Below are 22896 nucleotides of genomic sequence, written 5' to 3' on the forward strand. Positions count from 1 at the left end.
CAATGAATCAAAACACTTACAAATGATGGGTATTGATATTGTCGGGACGGCTTGTTGCAGTTTTAGCATGCCCGAACAGTCATTTCACACATCTAGACATGGCATTCTGCATCATCTGTTAAGTTTCACTTCTCCATCTACCTCTCTCTCCGCAGTAACAAAGAGACCAGGATTTTTAGATGTGAGCTCATCGCCCTTCATAAGAACCAACAGTTTTGCAGACGATCTTGACATGGAGGGGGAAACTCTGCTGACGCCAATCACTCATATTTCTCAGTAAGTCAAACGCTGCAGCTTCATTTAAAAAGCCGTAAGACATATTGAACATTGCTACAAAGTGAAATACAGCAGACATATTTTCACACACACTAGCCTTAACCTACACAATGATAGCTGCTTTGTCAGATCGATGGTTATCTCATTCCAGCTCGGTTAGCGCAGACATTTCTAAATTAAAACCTTAAAAAGGACCAAAACTGTCTGAACTTACCCAACAACACTCATCACCTTATGACCCGCTTTAAAGCAATCTCATTTGTTGTAAATAAGCAATGCACAGGTTCAATTTAATACCCCTGTCTATACCTGCAATCGAAACTAACCTCAATTAAATCTACTAAAAAATCACCAGACTTTGTGCTACGAATATAAACAAACATGCATATGGCCATTTTAAGAATGTTCAGAAATCCAAATCATGCTTACACCAGTGTGTCCCTCCTGCTAAATTGAGTGCTGCTTTATTCTGGTCTCACTGGGCAAATACAACTCCCCAGCCTCATTCTCACTACAACCTGCCTGAAATCCTCCTATTCTATCTTCCACCTATGTCTAAGTCTTTGGTTCTCCCTTTCACTCATTTACGACATTTATATAAACTGTTCTGATTGACAGCACAAATGAAATGATGACAGTGAGCAAGTGTAACTTGCCTGCTGCCTCTATGCACGGGTAACTGGCTGTTTCTTTCAAGAACACCTGGAAATTCAGTTGCACATACAAAGGAAAAATAAAACACATACTTCTTTTGCATGGAGCACATAGGATTACAAACATGCAATTAATAACCAAACTAGTAACCTGAAGAAGACGTTTTACTGACTATTTAGACACACGGATGAAACATCGACAAACCACTCTTGTTCTCCTTCTCCATGTCTACTGAGGAACATACTCGCCACTTTATTGTGAATTGAAATCCAACCACCAGTCAGAGATGCATGTTTGTCATACCACATCAAGCAGTAAGCCACACAACTTCTCTCCCACTTCATCGTATTTTTTAGGTCCTCCTTTTTGTATTTGTACATTCCCCAAACGCTTTTTTCCAAGAATCACACATTTCTAGAATAACAGGCATGTTGATTATTTCATTTTTGCATACAGTTCTCAGAGATTGCATGTAGTCAGTTGTACTGACACCTGAAAATGACAACCTGCAGGGTCAATGTAGTATCTTCTCTCCCACATAAACAGCACACAGACTGCCTATTGTTGTGCCTCAGAGTAGCTTCTCCATGAAGCACAGATTGGAAGTCACTTCTCCACAGACGATCCTGTACCCATCTGCTACATTCAGTTCTCTGAGTCTCTCCATCCTGTTGTGAAGAATGTCCACAGACAAAGCAGGACCTTAGCTCCACTCTGTTCAAATCTATTTCTTTTCTCATTGTTCTTGTGCATTAAATAGCCCCAACAAAATGTCCACTATATGATGATTGTCTGCTCAGACAACCCTGTTACTGGTACTCGTGAATGCCAAAAGCTCTCTTCTTGTAGTGACAACCCAGAGAGATACTGATAGCACCAGACATACTGTACCATCTTCACCTCTAATGGAAGATCACACTCCTTGTGGCAGTACAAGATTGTAGGCTAGTGGTTCAAATATCATTCCTGTTCTACAACAATGATGGTAATGCCCTTCTCCGTGCGCTTCCAAAAGCTTCTATGACTTCTCTGTCCTTGACTCGCCGGCATGTCCCCTTTGATTGCTCGGAATGCTGAAAGAGCGGAGATGAGGTGACAGTGGCTGGAATTTTCAAGGTGCTGAGAGTAGATCATTGGATAATGAGGACTAGTAAGTGTGAGTAGAGGCAGTTGCAGAATAGTTGCCAAGTCTGAAGGAGATGAAGGCAAATCATTGACCCAGAGAAGGCCTTTTTAAGAGAAGACTGTCGGTCTCCTTGATGTGTGATAATGTGGCATCAGTCACCTCCGCAGCCGCTTGTATTCTGAATCGTGTTTTGGCTGATCACCTGCCAACTGGTTTAAGCCGAAGGAAGGTTTCAGTGACAAGACAGACCGAGAATGAAGATTTGGGTTTGAGAGGCGTGTGAGAAGTATTTCCCTCATGCTTCACTTTTGTTCTGTGTAATGGGAGTGTGGCAGTGCCTACACATTGGTAGAATGTTATAAGCATGGTAGAAATTCAGAGGTTTTACATCTTTGAAGCCCCTCAGCCCTCAAATAAAAAATAGACTTAGTCTAATAAAAGAGGCTATCTACTATTTATATTAAACCATTTTAGCAAACGTATAGTGTGATTCTATAGCTCTCTCAGCATAAGTAGGTGAGTGATATGTTAATACAGCCAAGGTTTATACAACAACACGGTTCAAAGTTATTAACCGAAAGGTTAAAATGGAGGAGCAATATGGATTTGTAGTGCGTGTTATCCCACAGAATTCTGTACAGCAATGTTGCTCGTGATCCTAAGAGAAAGCCATCAAATGGTGAAACAGTAATGAACGAAACAATCCACACAAAAGTGATTACTGATTTTAATGGTGTTTTATATTTCCATTTTAGTCACAGTTTTATTTTATAGAGTGCATTGAAAACGAATTTTACACATTTAATACATTTTAACCCTAGCACCATTAAGTTGGCGGGGTGTTGAATATTATCCCAATGTCATTTAATGGTTGTCCAAGTTTCTCTTTTGCTCTTCTAAGCAAATAATTGGAGACATCACTAAATAGAAAAAGTTTAAATTGTTGCTTATTAAAATACTGTTGCCTTTCGTCATCAGTGTCCCTCATATAATATAAACCATAGACCATCTAAGCACTCCACATCAGGGAGGACCAGACCCTCACTCTTGTTACATCAAAGACCTAACTAAGTATACAGGAGAAAATGTGCAATTTCCAACACCAAATAAGGATTTGCAATGCAGTAGGTCTCGCATTAATTAAGTTTGAGCTATTGGCATTGCTAAATATTGCAACACCAATTGCAACAAAAGTCTATAAATTGTAGGCCAAAAACATGTGTTTTATTTTTGTAGCAATGGTGGCATGCTGCACTTTAGATAAATATGTTTAAAAGTAAAGTGCGCCATACTGCGATTGCTTCAATAGTTATTTGTGGATGCATTAACAATTGATATGTGCACTGATGGCTGGTGGTGTGTGTGCCTGTAGAAATTGTGCACTGATGGCAGGTGGTGTGTGTGCCTGGTGGGAGCGTGCACATGCCTGCTGGTGGTGTGTGTGCCTGGTGAAAGCATGCACTGATGGCTGGTGGTGTGTGCCTGGTGAAAGCGTGCACTGACGGCTGGTGGTGTGTGTGTACCTGGTGAAAGCGTGCACTGATGGCTGGTTATGTGTGTGTGTGTGTGTGTCTGGTGAAAGCGTGCACTGTGCACTAATGTCTAGGGGTGTGTGCCTGGTGGAAGCGTGCACTGGCGGCTTGTGGTGTTTGTGCCCATTGAAAGCGTGCACTGACGGCTGGTGGTGTTTGTGCCTGGTGAAAGCATGCTCTGACAACTGATGGTTTCTGTGTCTGTTGAAAGTGTGCATTGATGGTGTGGCTCTGTCTATGGTTGTGTGTGTGTGGTTGTATGTGTGGTTGTGCGTGTGTGTGTGTGTGTGTGGTTGTGTGGTCGTGTGTGTGGTTGTGTGTGTGGTTGTGTATGTGGTTGTGGTTGTATGTGTGGTTGTGTGGTCTTGTGTGTGGTTTTGTGTGTGGTGAGTGGTTGTGGTTGTGTGTGTTTGTGTGTGTGGTTGTGGGTGTGTGTGGTTGTGTGTGGTTGTGCTTGTGTGTGTGTGGTTGGGTGTGGTTGTGTGTATGTGTGGTTGTGTGGGTGTGGTTGTGTGTGTGGTTGTGTGTGTGGTTGTGTGTGTGGTTGGGTGGTTGTGTGTGTGGTTGGGTGTGGTTGTGGTTGTGTGTTTGGTTGTGTGTGGTTGTGTGTGTGGTTTTGTGTGTGTTTGGTGTGTGGGGTTGTGTGTGTGGTTGGGTGGTTGTGGTTGTGTGGTTGTGGTTGTATGTGTGTGGTTGTGGTTGGGTGATTGGATGTGGCTGTGTGTGTTTGGGTGGTTGGGTGTGGTGTGTGTGTGGTTGTGTGTGTGGTGCCTGTGATTGTGTATGGGGTTGTGTGTGTGGGGCTGTGTGTGTGGTTGTGTGTGTGGTTGTTTGTGGTTGTGTGTGTGGTTGGGGTTGTGTGTGTGGTTGTGTGTGTGTGGTTGGGTGTGGTGTGTGTGTGTGGTTGTGTGTGTGATCGTGTGGTTGTGTGTGTGTGGTTGTGTGTATGTGTGTGTGTTTGTGTTTGTGTGTGTGGTTGTGTGTGATTGTGGTTGTGTGTATGCTTGTGGTTGTGTGTGTGTGGATTTGTGTGTGTGGTTGTGTGTGGTTGTGTGTGTTGTGTTTGTGGTTGTGTGTGTTGTGTTGTGGTTGTGTGTGTGGTTGTGTGTGTGTGGTTGTGTGTGTTGTGCTTGTGTGTGTTGTGTTTGTGGTTGTGTGTGGTTGTGTGTGTGGTTGTGGTTGTGTGTGGGGTTGTGGTTTTGTTTGGTTGTGTGGTTGGTTGTGGGTGTATGTGCGGTTGTGTGTGTGTGGTTGTGTGTGTGGTTGTGTGTGGTTGTGTGTGTGAGGTGTGCGGTTGTGTGTGTGGTTGTGGTGTGGTTGGGTGTGTGGTTGTGTGTGGGTTGTGTGTGTGGTGTGTGTGGTTGTGTGTGTGGTTGTGTGTGTGTGGTTGTGTGTGTGCTTGTGTGTGTGTGTGGTTAGGTGTAGTTGTGTGTGGTTGGGTGTAGTTGTGTGTGTGATTGTGGTTGTGTGCGGTTATGTGTATGTGTGGGTGTGGTTGTGGGTGTGGTTGTGTGTGTGGTTGTGTGTGGTGGTTGTGTGTGGTGGTTGGGTGTGGTTGGGTATGTGTGTGTGTGTAGTTGTGTGTGGTTATGTGTGTGTGTGTAGTTATGTGTGTGTGTGTGGTTATGTGTGTGTGTGTGTGGTTGTGTGTGTCTGGTGTGTGGTTGTGTGTGTGGTGGAGTGTGTGGTTGTGTGTGGTGTGTGCTGGTGTGTGTGTGTGGTTAGGTGTAGTTGTGTGTGGTTGGGTGTAGTTGTGTGTGTGGTTGTGTATGTGATTTTGGTTGTGTGTTTGTATGGTTGTGTGTGGTGGTTGTGTCTGGTGGGTGTGGTTGGGTGGTTGTGTGTGTGGTTGTGTGTGTGTAGTTGTGTGTGGGGGGGTTGTGTGTGTGGTTGTGTGTGGGGTTGTGTGTGTAGTTGTGTGTGGGGTTGTGTGTGTGTGTGTAGTTGTGTTTGTGTGTGGTTATATGTGTGTGTGGTTGTGTGTGTGCAGTTGTGTGTGTGGTTTGTGTGTTTGTGGTTGTGTATGTGTGGTTGTGTGTCTGGTTGTGTGTGTGTTTGTGTGTGTGTTTGTGTGGTTGTGTTTGTGTGGTTGTGTGTGTGGTGTGTGCAGTTGTGTGTGTGGTTTTATGTGTGTGCGTGTGGTTGTGTATAGTTGTGGTTGTGTGTGTACTTGTGGTTGTGTGTGTGCGGGTGTGTGTGTGGTTGTGTGTGTGGTTGTGTGTTAATGCGTGTGTGGTTGTGGTTGTGTGTGGTTGTGTGTGACTGTGTGTGCTTGTGTGTGTGTGTGGTTGTGTGTTTGGTTGTGTGGTTGTGTGTGTGGCTGTGTGTGTGGGTGGTTGTGTGGGTGGTTGTGTGTGTGGGGGGTTGTGGCTGTTTATGGTTGTGTGTGTGGTTGTGGTTGTGTGTTTGTGTAGTTGTGTGTGGTTGTGTGGATGTGGTTGTATGTGTGTAGTTGGGTGTCGGGTTGGGTGTGGTTGTGTGTGTGGTTGTGTCTGTGTGTGTGGTTGTGTGTGTGGTTATGTGTGTGTGCAGTTGTGTGTGCAGTTGTGTGTGTGTGCAGTTGTGTGGTTTTGTGTGGTTGTGTCTGTGTGGTTGTGTGTGTGGTTGTTTTGTGAGGCTGTGGTTGTGTGTGTGTGTGTGTGGTTGTGTGTGGGGTTGAGTGTGTGGTTGTTATGTGGTTGTGTGTGATTGTATGTGTGTGTGTGTGGTTGTGGTTCTGTGTGTATAGTTGTGTGTGTGACAGTAATACTAAAAGCATCTCACGGTTGTGGAAAGAGAAAGCACATTGTAAGTCAAACGGGCGCAGCAAAACATCAACACAACAACATGTTCTTTGATGTTTGATGTTCTTTGAATGTGAACATCAAAGGGGCGCTGCTAAAGTGATCGCGGGCGAAAGTGATCTTGGGCGCTTAATGAGTATGACGAGGTTTGCTATTTGGCGCCTCGGCTCCTAAGCGCGTGCCCGTGCACATGCACTGTAGCTCTAGGCTGGCCATGGTAGCATTTTTAGAGCCCTCACAAAATGTCTCGCCAGACCAGCGCATGCACTGGGTCAGGCGAGACCTAAAAAGACCAAGGCCCCCACACCGTCAGATTGTAACTCCACACTACCATACAAACTCAAGTACACTACAGCTCCCAGATGCATGCATCTGCTCAGTAGAAAGTTTTGTTGCCTGGATCATTGCATAGTGTTGAGAGAGAAAATGTTGAGTGATATTGGGTGAGACATTTTGTTAAGTTGCAGTAAGTGCTAGACAAAGACATCAGTAGTGCAGTCCAACTCAGCAGTATAACAACAAGACTGTTACTGCTTACTGCGTGATAGCACTTTATCTTGCCTTCTGAGACATTCAGCTTACCTCTGCTTCCCCACTTTCAGCGTATCTTGTGAAGTTATTGTATACCTGCTAATATACATAAGAGTGCAGGGTAAGTGAGACGCTTGCAGAAAAGTCACCTGCTTCCAACAGGAGCTCTAATTCACACTAAGTGAGCTAAATCCAACACCATTGCATCATCTGGTTTGTTGAGAAGAGGGATTAGACCTTAATTACAGAATTCATATTATCCCTAGTTAATTCTGCTAAAATGAAATTGTGCTCTGTCAGGACTTACTTTGAATTATGCTGTTTACAAGTTCAAAAAATGAAGAAGACTTGCTAAAAGGTCATCAGTGGCCTCCAACACAAAATAAACATTACAGAGATAGTTAATCTTTTCTCCGGCCACGACTTTCTTGTTATTCAGGAAACATGGCCCACTCAAACTACCCCATAACCAGATATATTGAACATTGGAAGCTGCCAGTTAGACTATACAGCTATACAACCACAAATAATTTAGAGGTTAATTTTAAGAAAACTCAAGTGGTTATATTTGGCAGGAAATGTTATAGAGGAAGCGGCTGGTCATACAACAACAACCACATTTTAGTAGAAAAAACTTACAAATACCTGGGAGTTCACATCAATGCTAGGGGCGCTCTTGTCAAGTACCGCAGTGAAATCGCCATAAAAGCAACGGCCCTTCAAATCAGTCTTTCCAAACTTTCCAAAAAACTGGCAGGTCCAAGCATAGGCCCAATGCTGGAAGTCATGCGAGCCAAGATAGGAACCAGCTCAGCACCGCACTAAATCAATATATGGCTGCTGTTCCCAAAAACCTAATCGCAGCTCAGATTCAATAAGAGCTTGACATCCTTAACTACCAAATGCTAAGTGTGGATGCTTTTCTCAACTTATGTCACAAGCTGGGGCCTTAACAAATATCAATAATTTAAAATGTGGGAGTGCTACTGCTACACATATATTTGAATTTTCTATCTTCATCAAAAGCCAGCACACTTACTTGAGGTGTTTGCCATTGTTTGAACATGTTTATGTTCTTGTTTTGTTAACCAGAAACACTAAAACATAACTTGTCAGTTTACATCGAGTGGATCTATGCAAATTACCTTATTGCCCTGTGCCTGGGGTTGTAAATGTGCAATGCCAACATGCAAAAGTGGAAAAATAGCTATGCAGTATGCTGGCTAGTACAGTCTCAAAAGCATGTTTCCACCCCATCCCCAACTCAGCCTGTGCTTTTTGGGTCTCGGCTAGACAGCGCATGGGCTGTCTCTTCGAAACATGTTGTTTACAATCAGTGGGCTACATCCCGCCCATAGGCTTACCATTTGTTCACTTCAATATTCTTCTGGTACCGTTTGTTACTGTCCATGACATGCATCTGTCATGCCTCTGCTTGTGTTTGGCCCTCACCTAGAACATGGACAAGTACGTGTCTCCACCCTCTGCTCTAGTTTTTGGAGCTACTTTTTGTATTTGTTTAAGCACTACAAATGAGTGTTTGTGTTTTCACTTGTTACCATTCCCTCCCACCGGCCCCATCCCTGTTGCTTCTTTCCCCCTCCCGCCCGATCCCTGTTACTTTTTTTCCCCTCCCACCCGCTCCATCCCCGTTACTTCTTTTTCTCTTCCACCCGCCCCATCCCTGTTACTTCTTTTCCCCTCCCACCCGCCCCATCCCTGTTACTTCTTTTCCCCTCCCACCCGCTCCATCCCTGTTACTTCTTTTCCCCTCCCACCCGCCCCATCCCTGTTACTTCTTTTCCCCTCCCACCCGCCCCATCCCTGTTACTTCTTTTCCCCTCCCACCCGCCCCATCCCTGTTACTTCTTTTCCCCTCCCACCCGCCCCATCCCTGTTACTTCTTTTCCCCTCCCACCCGCCCCATCCCTGTTACTTCTTTTCCCCTCCCACCCGCCCCATCCCTGTTACTTCTTTTCCCCTCCCACCCGCCCCATCCCTGTTACTTCTTTTCCCCACCCGCCCGCCCCTACCCGGTTACTTCTTTTCTCCAAACACCCCGGTTACTTCTTTTCCCCACCTGCCTGCCCCACCCCGGTTACTTCTTTTCCCCTCCCACCCGCCCCATCCCGGTTACTTCTTTTCCCCTCCCACCGCCCCATCCCGGTTACTTCTTTTCCCCTCCCACCCGCCCCATCCCGGTTACTTCTTTTCCCCTCCCACCCGCCCCATCCCGGTTACTTCTTTTCCCCACCCGCCTGCCCCGTCACTGTTACTTCTTTTCCCCTCCCACCCGCCCCATCACTTTTACTTCTCTTCCCCCCGCCCGCCCCATCCCTGTTACTTCTTTTCCCCCCTGCCCGCCCCATCCCTGTTGCTTATTTTCCCCCCGCCCACCCCATCCCTGTTACTTCTTTTCCCCCCCACCCGCCCCATCCCTGTTACTTCATTTCCCCCCGCCCCATCCCTGTTACTTCTTTTCCCCCTCCCGCCCCATCCCTGTTACTTCTTTTCCCCCCGCCCGCCCCATACCTGTTACTTCTTTTCCCCCCACCCTCCCCATCCCTGTTACTTCTTTTTGTCCGCCCCATCCTTGTTACTTCTTTTACCCTCCCACCCGATCCTGGTTACTTATTTTCCCCACCCGCCCGATCCTTGTTACTTATTTTCCCCACCCGCCCGCCCCATCCTTGTTATTTCTATTCCCCACCCACCCGCCCCATCCGGTAACTTCTTTTCCCCACCCGCCTGCCCCATCCCGGTTACTTCTTTTCCCCACCCGCCCGCCCCACCCCGGTTACTTCTTTTCCCCACCCGCCCGCCCCACCCCGGTTACTTCTTTTCCCCACCCGCCCGCCCCACCCCGGTTACTTCTTTTCCCCACCCGCCCGCCCCACCCCGGTTACTTCTTTTCCCCACCCGCCCGCCCCATCCCGGTTACTTCGTTTCCCCACCCGCCCACCCCATCCTGGTTACTTCGTTTTCCCACCTGCCCGCCCCATCCCGGTTACTTCTTTTCCCCACCCGTCTGCCCCATCCCGGTTACTTCTTTTCCCCACCTGCCCGCCCCATCCCGGTTACTTCTTTTCCACACCCGCCCGCCCCATCCCGGTTACTTCTTTTCACCCACCCGCCCGCCCCAACCCGGTTACTTCTTTTCTCCACCCACCCGCACGCCCCACCCCGGTTACTTCTTTTCCCCACCCGCCTGCCCCACCCCGGTTACTTCTTTTCCCCACCTGCCCGCCCCACCCCGGTTACTTCTTTTCCCCACCCGCCTGCCCCGTCACTGTTACTTCTTTTCCCCACCCACCCGCCCCCTCACTGTTACTTCTTTTCCCCACCCACCCGCCCCGTCACTGTTACTTCTTTTCCCCACCCGCCCGACCCGTCACTTCTTTTTCCCACCCGCCCGCCCCGTCACTGTTACTTCTTTTTCCCACCCGCCCGCCCCGTCACTGTTACTTCTTTTCCCCACCCGCCCGCCCCATCCCTGTTACTTCTTTTCCCAAGCCACCCGCCCCATGCCTGTTACTTATTTTCCCCGCTCGCCCGCCCGCCCCATCCCTGTTACTTCTTTTCCCCACCCGCCCACCCCATCACTGTTACTTCTTTTCCCCGCCCGGCCGCCCCATCCCTGTTACTTCTTTTCCCCACCCGCCTGCCCGCCCCATCCCTGTTACTTCTTTTCCCCACCCGCCCGCCGCATCCCTATTACTTCTTTTCCCCACCCGCCCGCCCCATCCCTGTTACTTCTTTTCCCCACCCGCCCGCCCCATCCCTGTTACTTCTTTTCCCCACCCGCCCGCCCCATCCCTGTTACTTCTTTTCCCCACCCGCCCACCCCATCCCTGTTACTTCTTTTCCCCACCCGCCCGCCCCATCCCTGTTACTTTTTTCCCCACCCGCCCGCCCCATCGCTGTTACTTCTTTTCCCCGCCCGGCCGCCCCATCCCTGTTACTTCTTTTTCCAACCCGCCTGCCCGCCCCATCCCTGTTACTTCTTTTCCCCACCCGCCCGCCCCATCGCTGTTACTTCTTTTCCCCGCCCGGCCGCCCCATCCCTGTTACTTCTTTTTCCAACCCGCCTGCCCGCCCCATCCCTGTTACTTCTTTTCTCCACCCGCCCGCCCCATCCCTGTTACTTCTTTTCCCCACCCGCCCGCCCCATCCCTGTTACTTCTTTTCCCCACCCGCCCGCCCCATCCCTGTTACTTCTTTCCCCACCCGCCCGCCCCATCCCTGTTACTTCTTTTCCCCACCCACCCGCCCCATCCCTGTTACTTCTTTTCCCCACCCACCCGCCCCATCCCTGTTACTTCTTTTCCCCACCCACCCGCCCCATCCCTGTTACTTCTTTTCCCCACCCACCCGCTCCATCCCTGTTACTTCTTTTCCCCACCCACCCGCCCAATCCCTGTTACTTCTTTTCCCCACCCACCCGCCCCATCCCTGTTACTTCTTTTCCCCACCGCCCGCCCCGTCACTGTTACTTCTTTTCCCCACCCGCCCGCCCCGTCACTGTTACTTCTTTTCCCCACCCGCCCGCCCCGTCACTGTTACTTCTTTTCCCCACCCGCCCGCCCTGTCACTGTTACTTCTTTTCCCCACCCGCCCGCCCTGTCACTGTTACTTCTTTTCCCCACCCGCCCGCCCTGTCACTGTTACTTCTTTTCCCCACCCGCCCGCCCGGTCACTTCTTTTCCCCACCCGCCCGGTCACTGTTACTTCTTTTCCCCACCTGCCCGCCCCACCCCGGTTACTTCTTTTCCCCACCCGCCCGCCCGTCACTGTTACTTCTTTACCCCACCCGCCCGCCCGACACTTTTTTTTCCCCACCCGCCCGCCCTGTCACTGTTACTTCTTTTCCCCACCCGCCCCGTCACTGTTACTTCTTTTCCCCACCCGCCCGCCCCGTCACTGTTACTTCTTTTCTCCACCCGCCCGCCCCATCCCTGTTTCTTCTTTTCCCCAGCCGCCCGCCCCATCCCTGTTACTTCTTTTCCCCACCCACCCGCCCGCCCCATCCCTGTTACTTCTTTTCCCCACCCACCCGCCCGCCCCATCCCTGTTACTTCTTTTCCCCACCCGCCCGCCCCGTCACTGTTACTTCTTTTCTCCACCCGCCCGCCCCGTCACTGTTACTTCTTTTCTCCACCCGCCCGCCCCATCCCTGTTTCTTCTTTTCCCCAGCCGCCCGCCCCATCCCTGTTACTTCTTTTCCCCACCCACCCGCCCGCCCCATCCCTGTTACTTCTTTTCCCCACCCACCCGCCCGCCCCATCCCTGTTACTTCTTTTCCCCACCCGCCCGCCCCATCCCTGTTACTTCTTTTCCCCACCCGCCCGCCCCGTCACTGTTACTTCTTTTCTCCACCCGCCCGCCCCATCCCTGTTTCTTCTTTTCCCCAGCCGCCCGCCCCATCCCTGTTACTTCTTTTCCCCACCCACCCGCCCGCCCCATCCCTGTTACTTCTTTTCCCCACCCACCCGCCCGCCCCATCCCTGTTACTTCTTTTCCCAGCCCGCCCGCCCCATCCCTGTTACTTCTTTTCCCAGCCCGCCCGCCCCATCCCTGTTACTTCTTTTCCCTGCCCGCCCCATCCCTGTTACTTCTTTTCCCCGCCCCATCGCTGTTACTTCTTTTCCCCGCCGGGCCGCCCCATCCCTGTTACTTCTTTTCCCCAACCGCCTGCCCGCCCCATCCCTGTTACTTCTTTCCCCACCCGCCTGCCCGCCCCATCCCTGTTACTTCTTTTCCCCAGCCGCCCGCCCCATCCCTGTTACTTCTTTTCCCCAGCCGCCCGCCCCATCCCTGTTACTTCTTTTCCCCACCCGCCCGCCCCATCCCTGTTACTTCTTTTCTCCGCCCGCCCGCCCGCCCCATCCCTGTTACTTCTTTTCCCAGCCCGCCCGCCCCATCCCTGTTACTTCTTTTCCCTGCCCGCCCGCCCCATCCCTGTTACTTCTTTTCCCCGCCCGGCCGCCCCATCGCTGTTACTTCTTTTCCCCGCCCGGCCGCCCTATCCCTGTTACTTCTTTTCCCCATCCGCCTGCCCGCCCCATCCCTGTTACTTCTTTTCCCCACCCGCCTGCCCGCCCCATCCCTGTTACTTCTTTTCCCCACCCGCCCGCCCCGTCCCTGTTACTTCTTTTCCCCACCCGCCCGCCTCGTCCCTGTTACTTCTTTTCGCCACCCGCCCGCCCCGTCCCAGTTACTTCTTTTCCCCACCCGCCAGCCCCATCCCTGTAATTTCTTTTCCCCACCCGCCCGCCCCATCCCTGTTACTTCTTTTCCCCACCCGCCCGCCCGCCCCATCCCTGTTACTTCTTTTCCCCACCCGCCCGCCCCATCCCTGTTACTTCTTTTCCCCACCCGCCCGCCCCATCCCTGTTACTTCTTTTCCTCACCCACCCCATCCCTGTTACTACTTTTCCCCACCTGCCCGCCCCATCCCTGTTACTTCTTTCCCCCACCCGCCCGCCCCATCCCTGTTACTTCTTTCCCCCACCCGCCCGCCCCATCCCTGTTACTTCTTTCCCCCACCCGCCCCATCCCTGTTACTTCTTTCCCCCCCTGCCCGCCCCATCCCTGTTACTTCTTTCCCCCACCCGCCCGTCCCATCCCTGTTACTTCTTTTCCCACCTGCCGGCCCCATCCCTGTTACTTATTTTCCCACCCGCCCGCCCCATCCCTGTCACTTCTTTTCCCACCCGCCCGCCCCATCCCTGTTACTTCTTTTCCCACCCGCCCGCCCCATCCCTGTTACTTCTTTTCCCCATCCCCCACCCCATCCCTGTTACTTCTTTTCCCCACCCGCCCGCCCCATCACTGTTACTTTTTTTCCCCACCCGCCCGCCCGCCCCATCACTGTTACTTTTTTTCCCCACCCGCCCGCCCCATCCCCGTTATTTCTTTTCCCCACCCGCCCACCTCATCCCCGTTATATCTTTTCCACACCCACCCGCCCACCCCATCCCTGTTACTTGTTTTCCCCCTCCCTCCCACCCGCTCCATCTCTGTTACTTCTTTTCACCCTCCCACCCACCCGCTCCATCTCTGTTACTTGTTTTCCCCTTACCGCCCGCCCCATCCCTGTTACTTCTTCCTCCTCCTGCCCGTCCCATCCCTGTTGCTTCTTTCCCCTCCCACCTGCCCCATCCCTGTTGCTTCTTTTGCCCTCCAACTCGCCCCATCCCTATTGCTTCTTCCCCTCCCACCCGCCCCATCCCTGTTGCTTCTTCCCCTCCCGCCCGCCCCATCCCTGTTGCTTCTTCCCCTCCCGCCCGCCCCATCCCTGTTGCTTCTTCCCCTCATGCCTGCCCCATCCCTGTTGCTTCTTTTGCCCTCCAGCTCGCCCCATCCCTGTTGCTTCTTTCGCCCTCCCGCCTGCCCCATCCGTGTTGCTTCTTTCGCCCTCCTGCTAGCCACATCCATGTTGCTTCTTTTCCCCTCCTGCCCGATCCCTGTTTCTTCTTCCCTCTCCCGCCCAATCCCTGTTGCTTCTTTCCGCCTCCCGCTTGCCCCATCCCTGTTGCTTCTTTCCTCCTCCCGCCCGCCCCATCCCTGTTGCTTCTTCCCCCCTCCCGCCCGCCCCATCCCTGTTGCTTCTTCCCCCTCCTGCCCACCCCATCACTGTTGCTTCTTTCCCCCTCCCGCCCACCCCATCCCTGTTACTTCTTTTCCCCACCCACCCGCCCCATCCCTGTTACTTCTTTTCCCCACCCACCCGCCCCATCCCTGTTACTTCTTTTCCCCACCCACCCGCCCCATCCCTGTTACTTCTTTTCCCCACCCACCCGCCCCATCCCTGTTACTTCTTTTCCCCACCCACCCGCCCCATCCCTGTTACTTCTTTTCCCCACCCACCCGCCCCATCCCTGTTACTTCTTTTCCCCACCCGCCCGCCCCACCACGGTTACTTCTTTTCCCCACTCGCCCGCCCCGTCACTGTTAATTCTTTTCCCCACCCGCCCGCCCCGTCACTGTTACTTCTTTTCCCCACCCGCCCGCCCTGTCACTGTTACTTCTTTTCCCCACCCGCCCGCCCTGTCACTGTTACTTCTTTTCCCCACCCGCCCGGTCACTTCTTTTCCCCACCCGCCCGGTCACTGTTACTTCTTTTCCCCACCCGCCCGCCCCACCCCGGTTACTTCTTTTCCCCACCCGCCCGCCCGTCACTGTTACTTCTTTACCCCACCCGCCCGCCCGTCACTTTTCTTTCCCACCCGCCCTGTCACTGTTACTTCTTTTCCCCACCCGCCCCGTCACTGTTACTTCTTTTCCCCACCCGCCCGCCCCGTCACTGTTACTTCTTTTCTCCACCCGCCCGCCCCATCCCTGTTTCTTCTTTTCCCCAGCCGCCCGCCCCATCCCTGTTACTTCTTTTCCCCACCCACCCGCCCGCCCCATCCCTGTTACTTCTTTTCCCCACCCACCCGCCCGCCCCATCCCTGTTACTTCTTTTCCCCACCCGCCCGCCCCATCCCTGTTACTTCTTTTCCCAGCCCGCCCGCCCCATCCCTGTTACTTCTTTTCCCAGCCCGCCCGCCCCATCCCTGTTACTTCTTTTCCCTGCCCGCCCCATCCCTGTTACTTCTTTTCCCCGCCCGCCCGCCCCATCGCTGTTACTTCTTTTCCCCGCCCGGCCGCCCCATCCCTGTTACTTCTTTTCCCCAACCGCCTGCCCGCCCCATCCCTGTTACTTCTTTCCCCACCCACCTGCCCGCCCCATCCCTGTTACTTCTTTTCCCCAGCCGCCCGCCCCATCCCTGTTACTTCTTTTCCCCACCCGCCCGCCCCATCCCTGTTACTTCTTTTCTCCACCCGCCCGCCCGCCCCATCCCTGTTACTTCTTTTCCCAGCCCGCCCGCCCCATCCCTGTTACTTCTTTTCCCTGCCCGCCCGCCCCATCCCTGTTACTTCTTTTCCCCGCCCGGCCGCCCCATCGCTGTTACTTCTTTTCCCCGCCCGGCCGCCCTATCCCTGTTACTTCTTTTCCCCATCCGCCTGCCCGCCCCATCCCTGTTACTTCTTTTCCCCACCCGCCTGCCCGCCCCATCCCTGTTACTTCTTTTCGTCACCCGCCCGCCCCGTCCCTGTTACTTCTTTTCCCCACCCGCCCGCCTCGTCCCTGTTACTTCTTTTCCCCACCCGCCCGCCCCGTCCCTGTTACTTCTTTTCCCCACCCGCCAGCCCCATCCCTGTTATTTCTTTTCCCCACCCGCCCGCCCCATCCCTGTTACTTCTTTTCCCCACCCGCCCGCCCGCCCCATCCCTGTTACTTCTTTTCCCCACCCGCCCGCCCGCCCCATCCCTGTTACTTCTTTTCCCCACCCGCCCGCCCCATCCCAGTTACTTCTTTTCCCCACCCGCCCGCCCCATCCCTGTTACTTCTTTTCCTCACCCACCCCATCCCTGTTACTACTTTTCCCCACCTGCCCGCCCCATCCCTGTTACTTCTTTCCCCCCCCGCCCCATCCCTGTTACTTCTTTCCCCCACCCGCCCGCCCCATCCCTGTTACTTCTTTCCCCCACCCGCCCCATCCCTGTTACTTCTTTCCCCCCCTGCCCGCCCCATCCCTGTTACTTCTTTCCCCCACCCGCCCGTCCCATCCCTGTTACTTCTTTTCCCACCTGCCGGCCCCATCCCTGTTACTTCTTTTCCCACCCGCCCGCCCCATCCCTGTCACTTCTTTTCCCACCCGCCCGCCCCATCCCTGTCACTTCTTTTCCCACCCGCCCGCCCCATCCCTGTTACTTTTTTTCCCACCCGCCCGCCCCATCCCTGTTACTTCTTTTCCCCATCCCCCACCCCATCCCTGTTACTTCTTTTCCCCACCCGCCCGCCCCATCACTGTTACTTTTTTTCCCCACCCGCCCGCCCGCCCCATCACTGTTACTTTTTTTCCCCACCCGCCCGCCCCATCCCCGTTATTTCTTTTCCCCACCTGCCCACCCCATCCCCGTTATATCTTTTCCACACCCACCCGCCCACCCCATCCCTGTTACTTGTTTTCCCCCTCCCTCCCACCCGCTCCATCTCTGTTACTTCTTTTCCCCCTCCCACCCACCCGCTCCATCTGTTACTTGTTTTCCCCTTACCGCCCGCCCCATCCCTGTTACTTCTTCCTCCTCCTGCCCGTCCCATCCCTGTTGCTTCTTTCCCCTCCCACCTGCCCCATCCCTGTTGCTTCTTTTGCCCTCCAACTCGCCCCATCCCTATTGCTTCTTCCCCTCCCGCCCGCCCCATCCATGTTGCTTCTTCCCCTCCCGCCCGCCCCATCCCTGTTGCTTCTTCCCCTCATGCCTGCCCCATCCCTGTTGCTTCTTTTGCCCTCCAGCTCGCCCCATCCCTGTTGCTTCTTTCGCCCTCCCGCCTGCCCCATCCGTGTTGCTTCTTTCGCCCTCCTGCTAGCCACATCCGTGTTGCTTCTTTTCCCCTCCTGCCCGATCCCTGTTTCTTCTTCCCTCTCCCGCCCAATCCCTGTTGCTTCTTTCCGCCTCCCGCTTGCCCCATCCCTGTTGCTTCTTTCCTCCTCCCGCCCGCCCCATCCCTGTTGCTTCTTCCCCCCTCCTGCCCGCCCCATCCCTGTTGCTTCTTCCCCCTCCTGCCCACCCCATCACTGTTGCTTCTTTCCCCCTCCCGCCCACCCCATCCCTGTTACTTCTTTTCCCCACCCACCCGCCCCATCCCTGTTACTTCTTTTCCCCACCCACCCGCCCCATCCCTGTTACTTCTTTTCCCCACCCGCCCGCCCCACCACGGTTACTTCTTTTCCCCACTCGCCCGCCCCGTCACTGTTAATTCTTTTCCCCACCCGCCCGCCCCGTCACTGTTACTTCTTTTCCCCACCCCCCCGCCCTGTCACTGTTACTTCTTTTCCCCACCCGCCCGCCCTGTCACTGTTACTTCTTTTCCCCACCCGCCCGCCCTGTCACTGTTACTTCTTTTCCCCACCCGCCCGCCCGGTCACTTCTTTTCCCCACCCGCCCGGTCACTGTTACTTCTTTTCCCCACCCACCCGCCCCACCCCGATTACTTCTTTTCCCCACCCGCCCGCCCGTCACTGTTACTTCTTTACCCCACCCGCCCGCCCGTCACTTTTCTTTCCCACCCGCCCTGTCACTGTTACTTCTTTTCCCCACCCGCCCGCCCTGTCACTGTTACTTCTTTTCCCCACCCGCCCGCCCCGTCACTGTTACTTCTTTTCCCCACCCGCCCGCCCCGTCACTGTTACTTCTTTTCTCCAGCCGCCCGCCCCATCCCTGTTTCTTCTTTTCCCCAGCCGCCCGCCCCATCCCTGTTACTTCTTTTCCCCACCCACCCGCCCGCCCCATCCCTGTTACTTCTTTTCCCCACCCACCCGCCCGCCCCATCCCTGTTACTTCTTTTCCCCACCCGCCCGCCCCATCCCTGTTACTTCTTTTCCCAGCCCGCCCGCCCCATCCCTGTTACTTCTTTTCCCAGCCCGCCCGCCCCATCCCTGTTACTTCTTTTCCCTGCCCGCCCCATCCCTGTTACTTCTTTTCCCCGCCCGCCCGCCCCATCGCTGTTACTTCTTTTCCCCGCCCGGCCGCCCCATCCCTGTTACTTCTTTTCCCCAACCGCCTGCCCGCCCCATCCCTGTTACTTCTTTCCCCACCCGCCTGCCCGCCCCATCCCTGTTACTTCTTTTCCCCAGCCGCCCGCCCCATCCCTGTTACTTCTTTTCCCCAGCCGCCCGCCCCATCCCTGTTACTTCTTTTCCCCACCCGCCCGCCCCATCCCTGTTACTTCTTTTCCCCACCCGCCCGCCCCATCCCTGTTACTTCTTTTCTCCACCCGCCCGCCCCATCCCTGTTACTTCTTTTCCCAGCCCGCCCGCCCCATCCCTGTTACTTCTTTTCCCTGCCCGCCCGCCCTATCCCTATTACTTCTTTTCCCCGCCAGGCCGCCCCATCGCTGTTACTTCTTTTCCCCGCCCGGCCGCCCTATCCCTGTTACTTCTTTTCCCCATCCGCCTGCCCGCCCCATCCCTGTTACTTCTTTTCCCCACCCGCCTGCCCGCCCCATCCCTGTTACTTCTTTTCCCCACCCGCCCGCCCCGTCCCTGTTACTTCTTTTCCCCACCCGCCCGCCTCGTCCCTGTTACTTCTTTTCCCCACCCGCCCGCCCCGTCCCTGTTACTTCTTTTCCCCACCCGCCCGCCCCGTCCCTGTTACTTCTTTTGCCCACCCGCCCGCCCCATCCCTGTTACTTCTTTTCCTCACCCGCCCCATCCCTATTACTACTTTTCCCCACCTGCCCGCCCCATCCCTGTTACTTCTTTCCCCCACCCGCAGCCCCATCCCTGTTACTTCTTTCCCCCACCCGCCCGCCCCATCCCTGTTACTTCTTTCCCCCACCCGCCCGCCCCATCCCTGTTACTTCTTTCCCCCACCCGCCCCATCCCTGTTACTTCTTTCCCCCCCTGCCCGCCCCATCCCTGTTACTTCTTTCCCCCACCCGCCCGTCCCATCCCTGTTACTTCTTTTCCCACCTGCCGGCCCCATCCCTGTTACTTCTTTTCCAAACCCGCCCGCCCCATCCCTGTCACTTCTTTTCCCACCCGCCCGCCCCATCCCTGTCACTTCTTTTCCCACCCGCCCGCCCCATCCCTGTCACTTCTTTTCCCACCCACCCGCCCCATCCCTGTCACTTCTTTTCCCACCCGCCCGCCTCATCCCTGTTACTTCTTTTCCCCATCCCCCACCCCATCCCTGTTACTTCTTGTTGGAAAGGCGACCCCCGGGGGAGACAGAAGGTGTCTGACTGTCTGCCCGAGTCCCACCTCTCTCTATGGAATAGGCCGAGCGCCGTAGGGAGGCCTCCTTGGCGAGGCTCCGCTCCTACAATCGTACCAGCAGAGTAATCCCACTACTTACAGATAGACACCACACAGGAAGGATATTCACAAGAATCTTTATATAAGTAATCAACGCAAGTTCTTGGCAGGGTAGCAGCAAGGATCGAGGGATCCGTAATGTCGTGGTCTCGGGGAAAGGGGGTAGCGGGACAGTCTTGGCACCCACTGGTGCGTGGATAGTTCAAGGGTGTAGGCCGCGACCGCGTCAGCAGGGCCTCGGAGATAGTTCAGCTTGGTCAGGCCGCGGCAGCGTCAGCAGGGCCTTGAAGGTGGTTCAGCTTGGTCAGGCCGCAACAGCGTCAGCAGGGCCTCGAAGGTGGTTCAGCTTGGTCAGGCCGCGACAGCGTCAGCAGGGCCTCGAAGGTGGTTCAGCTTGGTCAGGCCGCGACAGCGTCAGCAGGGCCTCGAAGGTGGTTCAGCTTGGTCAGGCCGCGACAGCGTCAGCAGGGCCTCGAAGATGGTTCAACTTGGTCAGGCCGCGACAGCGTCAGCAGGGCCTCGAAGATAGTTCCAGGTGCAAGAGTTCGGATCAGGATCAGCCGCGACGAGGTCAGCAGGGCTTCGTCTCCAAGATACAACTCCCGCCCTAATCCAGGGCTGGCCCAGATATAGGACTGGAGGGCTTTGATGTCCGGACCCTCGCGCCTGGGGGTCAGAGGGGCCGGGATGAAGGGGTCCAGACACCCAGCAGGGGGGCGGAGCCAGCGCCCAGGGAGCCGGGAGAGCGATCGATACCAGGCGTCCGGGGGCGGTGGGAGGCCCATCGAGACTCTCCTCCTCCGGGATCTGGTCGAGTGGCCACTTTACCACCTAGGAGGATCCTGGTGCCTCAATGTCTGGGCTTCGTTGGGGCCGGGCCCGGGATGGCTGTGGCCACGTGTTCGGGGCGTGAGGGTCCCAAGATGGAGTCGGCCCGGAAAGGGTGGCCTGGTCAGGGTGCCAGGCTGGCAGCGTTGGCGAGCAGGTTCGGCCGGGGTACCCGGGAGGGGGAGAGCTGTAGGTGGCCGGGGAGGCTGCTCGCGCCAAGGGTTCGTGCATGTGCGTGTCAGGGGGGTCGATAGTAGGTAAATGGAGGGCCGATGTCGTCCGGGGCCCTCCAGGCGGACGGGGTCGGACCACGCCACGAGGCCGTGTCCAACACACGTCCCCTCCAGCTGAAGGCGGGGAGAGTCACCCATCTTCCTGGGGGCTCTCTTCGTCGAGGCGGAAAAACCGGGACAGGCCGTCCGCGTTGGCGTGGTCACTGCCAGGGCGATGCTCCACAGTGAAATCCATGCCTTGGAGGGAGATGGACCATCGCAGCAGTTTGGGATTTTCGCCACGCATGTGCATCAGCCATCTGAGGGGCCGGTGGTCAGTCTGCACCCGGAAGTGGGTGCCGAAGAGGTAGGGCCTGAGTTTCTTGAGGGCCCACACGACAGCGAACGCTTCTCTCTCGATGGTGCTCCATCGCTGTTCTCGGGCCAGCAGCCGCCGGCTGATGAAGGCCACAGGATGGTCAGTTCCCGCGGAGTCCAATTGCGATAGGACCGCCCCGATGCCGTGTTCTGAGGCGTCGGTCTGGACCATAAACTCTCGGCTGTAGTCGGGGGCCTGGAGCACAGGGGCGGTACACATGGCTGCTTTCAAGGTCTCGAAGGCCACCTGACACGAGGGTGTCCACTGCACTTTCTGTGGCCGGTTCTTCGAGGTCAGTTCCGTGAGGGGCCCCACAATGCTCCCATAGTCCTTGATAAAACGCCGATAGTACCCCGTGAGCCCCAGGAAGGCTCGGACGGCGGTCTGGTTGACAGGAGGTTCCCAGGCTAGGATGGCGTCGATCTTGGGTTGGAGGGGAGCCACTTGGCCGCTCCCCACTTGGTGTCCCAGATAGGTCACGGACCCTTAGCCTATCTGGCATTTGCTGGCCTTCACAGTTAGCCCGGCCCGGCGGAGGGCTGTCAGGACTTCCCAGAGGTGTTTCAGGTGCTCAGCCCAGTGGAGGCTGTAGACCGCAATGTCGTCTAGGTAGGCGGCACTGAACTCTTCTAGCCCCGCCAGTACTTTGTTTACTAGTCTCTGGAAGGTGGCCGGGGCGTTTTTCATGCCGAAGGGCATCACTTTGAACTGGAAGTGGCCGTCGGGCGTGGAGAAGGCTGAGCGCTCCTGGGCGCCAGGGGTGAGGCCGATCTGCCAATACCCGGCGGTGAGGTCGAAGGTACTGAGGTACTTGGCGGCCCCCAGGCGGTCGATCAGTTCATCGGCCCGGGGAATGGGATGTGCGTCGGTTCTCGTAACAGCATTCAGCCCCCGGTAGTCGACGCAAAACCGGAGTTCTGGCGGGGTGCCAGGCGCGGCGGCCTTGGGGACCAGGACCACTGGGCTGGCCCAGGGACTGTCGGAGGGTTCGACTACCCCCAGGGCCAGCATCTTGGTTACTTCCGTCTGGATGCAGGCCCGAACTCGGTCGGGGACCCGGTAGGCCCGGTGTCGTACTGGCTGACTGTCCACGGTGTCGACATCGTGGACACACCATTGGGTGGCCCCGGGGGTGAGGGAGAACAGATCTGTGAATTGTCCCAACAGTTCTTGACAGTCTCGGCGCTGGGCGAGGGTCAGGTCGGGGGAGAGCGAGATCCCTTCGACAGAGCCGTCCCTCTCAGTGCACTTTAGGAGGTCAGGCAAGGGCTCGGAGTCGTCTTCGGTCCCATCGTCGGTAGCGAATAGCAGGCTCAGTTCGGTGCGGGCAAAATGAGGTTTGAGCCGGTTGGCGTGCAGAACCCGGAGGGGGTTCCGGGGAGACTCCATATCCACGAGGTAAGTGACGGGGCTCTTGCGCTCGATCACCTTGAAGGGCCCCGACCATTTGTCCTGGAGGGCACATGGTTCAACCGGGGACATGACCCAGACCCGCTGGCCCGGCTCGAACTCGATGGAGGAGGAGTGCTGGTCGTACCAGCGTTTCATGTCCTCCTGACTGGCCTCCAGGTTGGCCTCTGCAAGGGCCCGGAACTTCCGAGTCTGGTTTCGGAGGGTCAGGCGGTACCGGTAGACATCCGGTGGTGCGCCTTGGACGGTCGTTTCCCAGCCTTCTTTGACTAGGCTGAGCGGACCTCGGACAGGGTGTC

At 55.3% G+C, this 22896-nt stretch overlaps 1 protein-coding gene across 1 annotated transcript in view; it reads left to right on the forward strand.

The window, feature by feature from the left end:
* The window catches only part of KCNQ1 (potassium voltage-gated channel subfamily Q member 1), a 1107170-nt gene that overhangs the window by 751780 nt on the left and 332494 nt on the right, over positions 1-22896 (forward strand). Inside the window, exon 11 of the mRNA XM_078682891.1 lies at positions 156-276. Within this exon, the coding sequence (XP_078539017.1) occupies positions 156-276 (121 nt within the window). The remainder of the gene's footprint in view (positions 1-155; positions 277-22896) is intronic.

This window comes from Lissotriton helveticus, chromosome 3_1 (genome assembly GCF_964261635.1).
Source record: "Lissotriton helveticus chromosome 3_1, aLisHel1.1, whole genome shotgun sequence".
Taxonomy (NCBI): domain Eukaryota; kingdom Metazoa; phylum Chordata; class Amphibia; order Caudata; family Salamandridae; genus Lissotriton; species Lissotriton helveticus.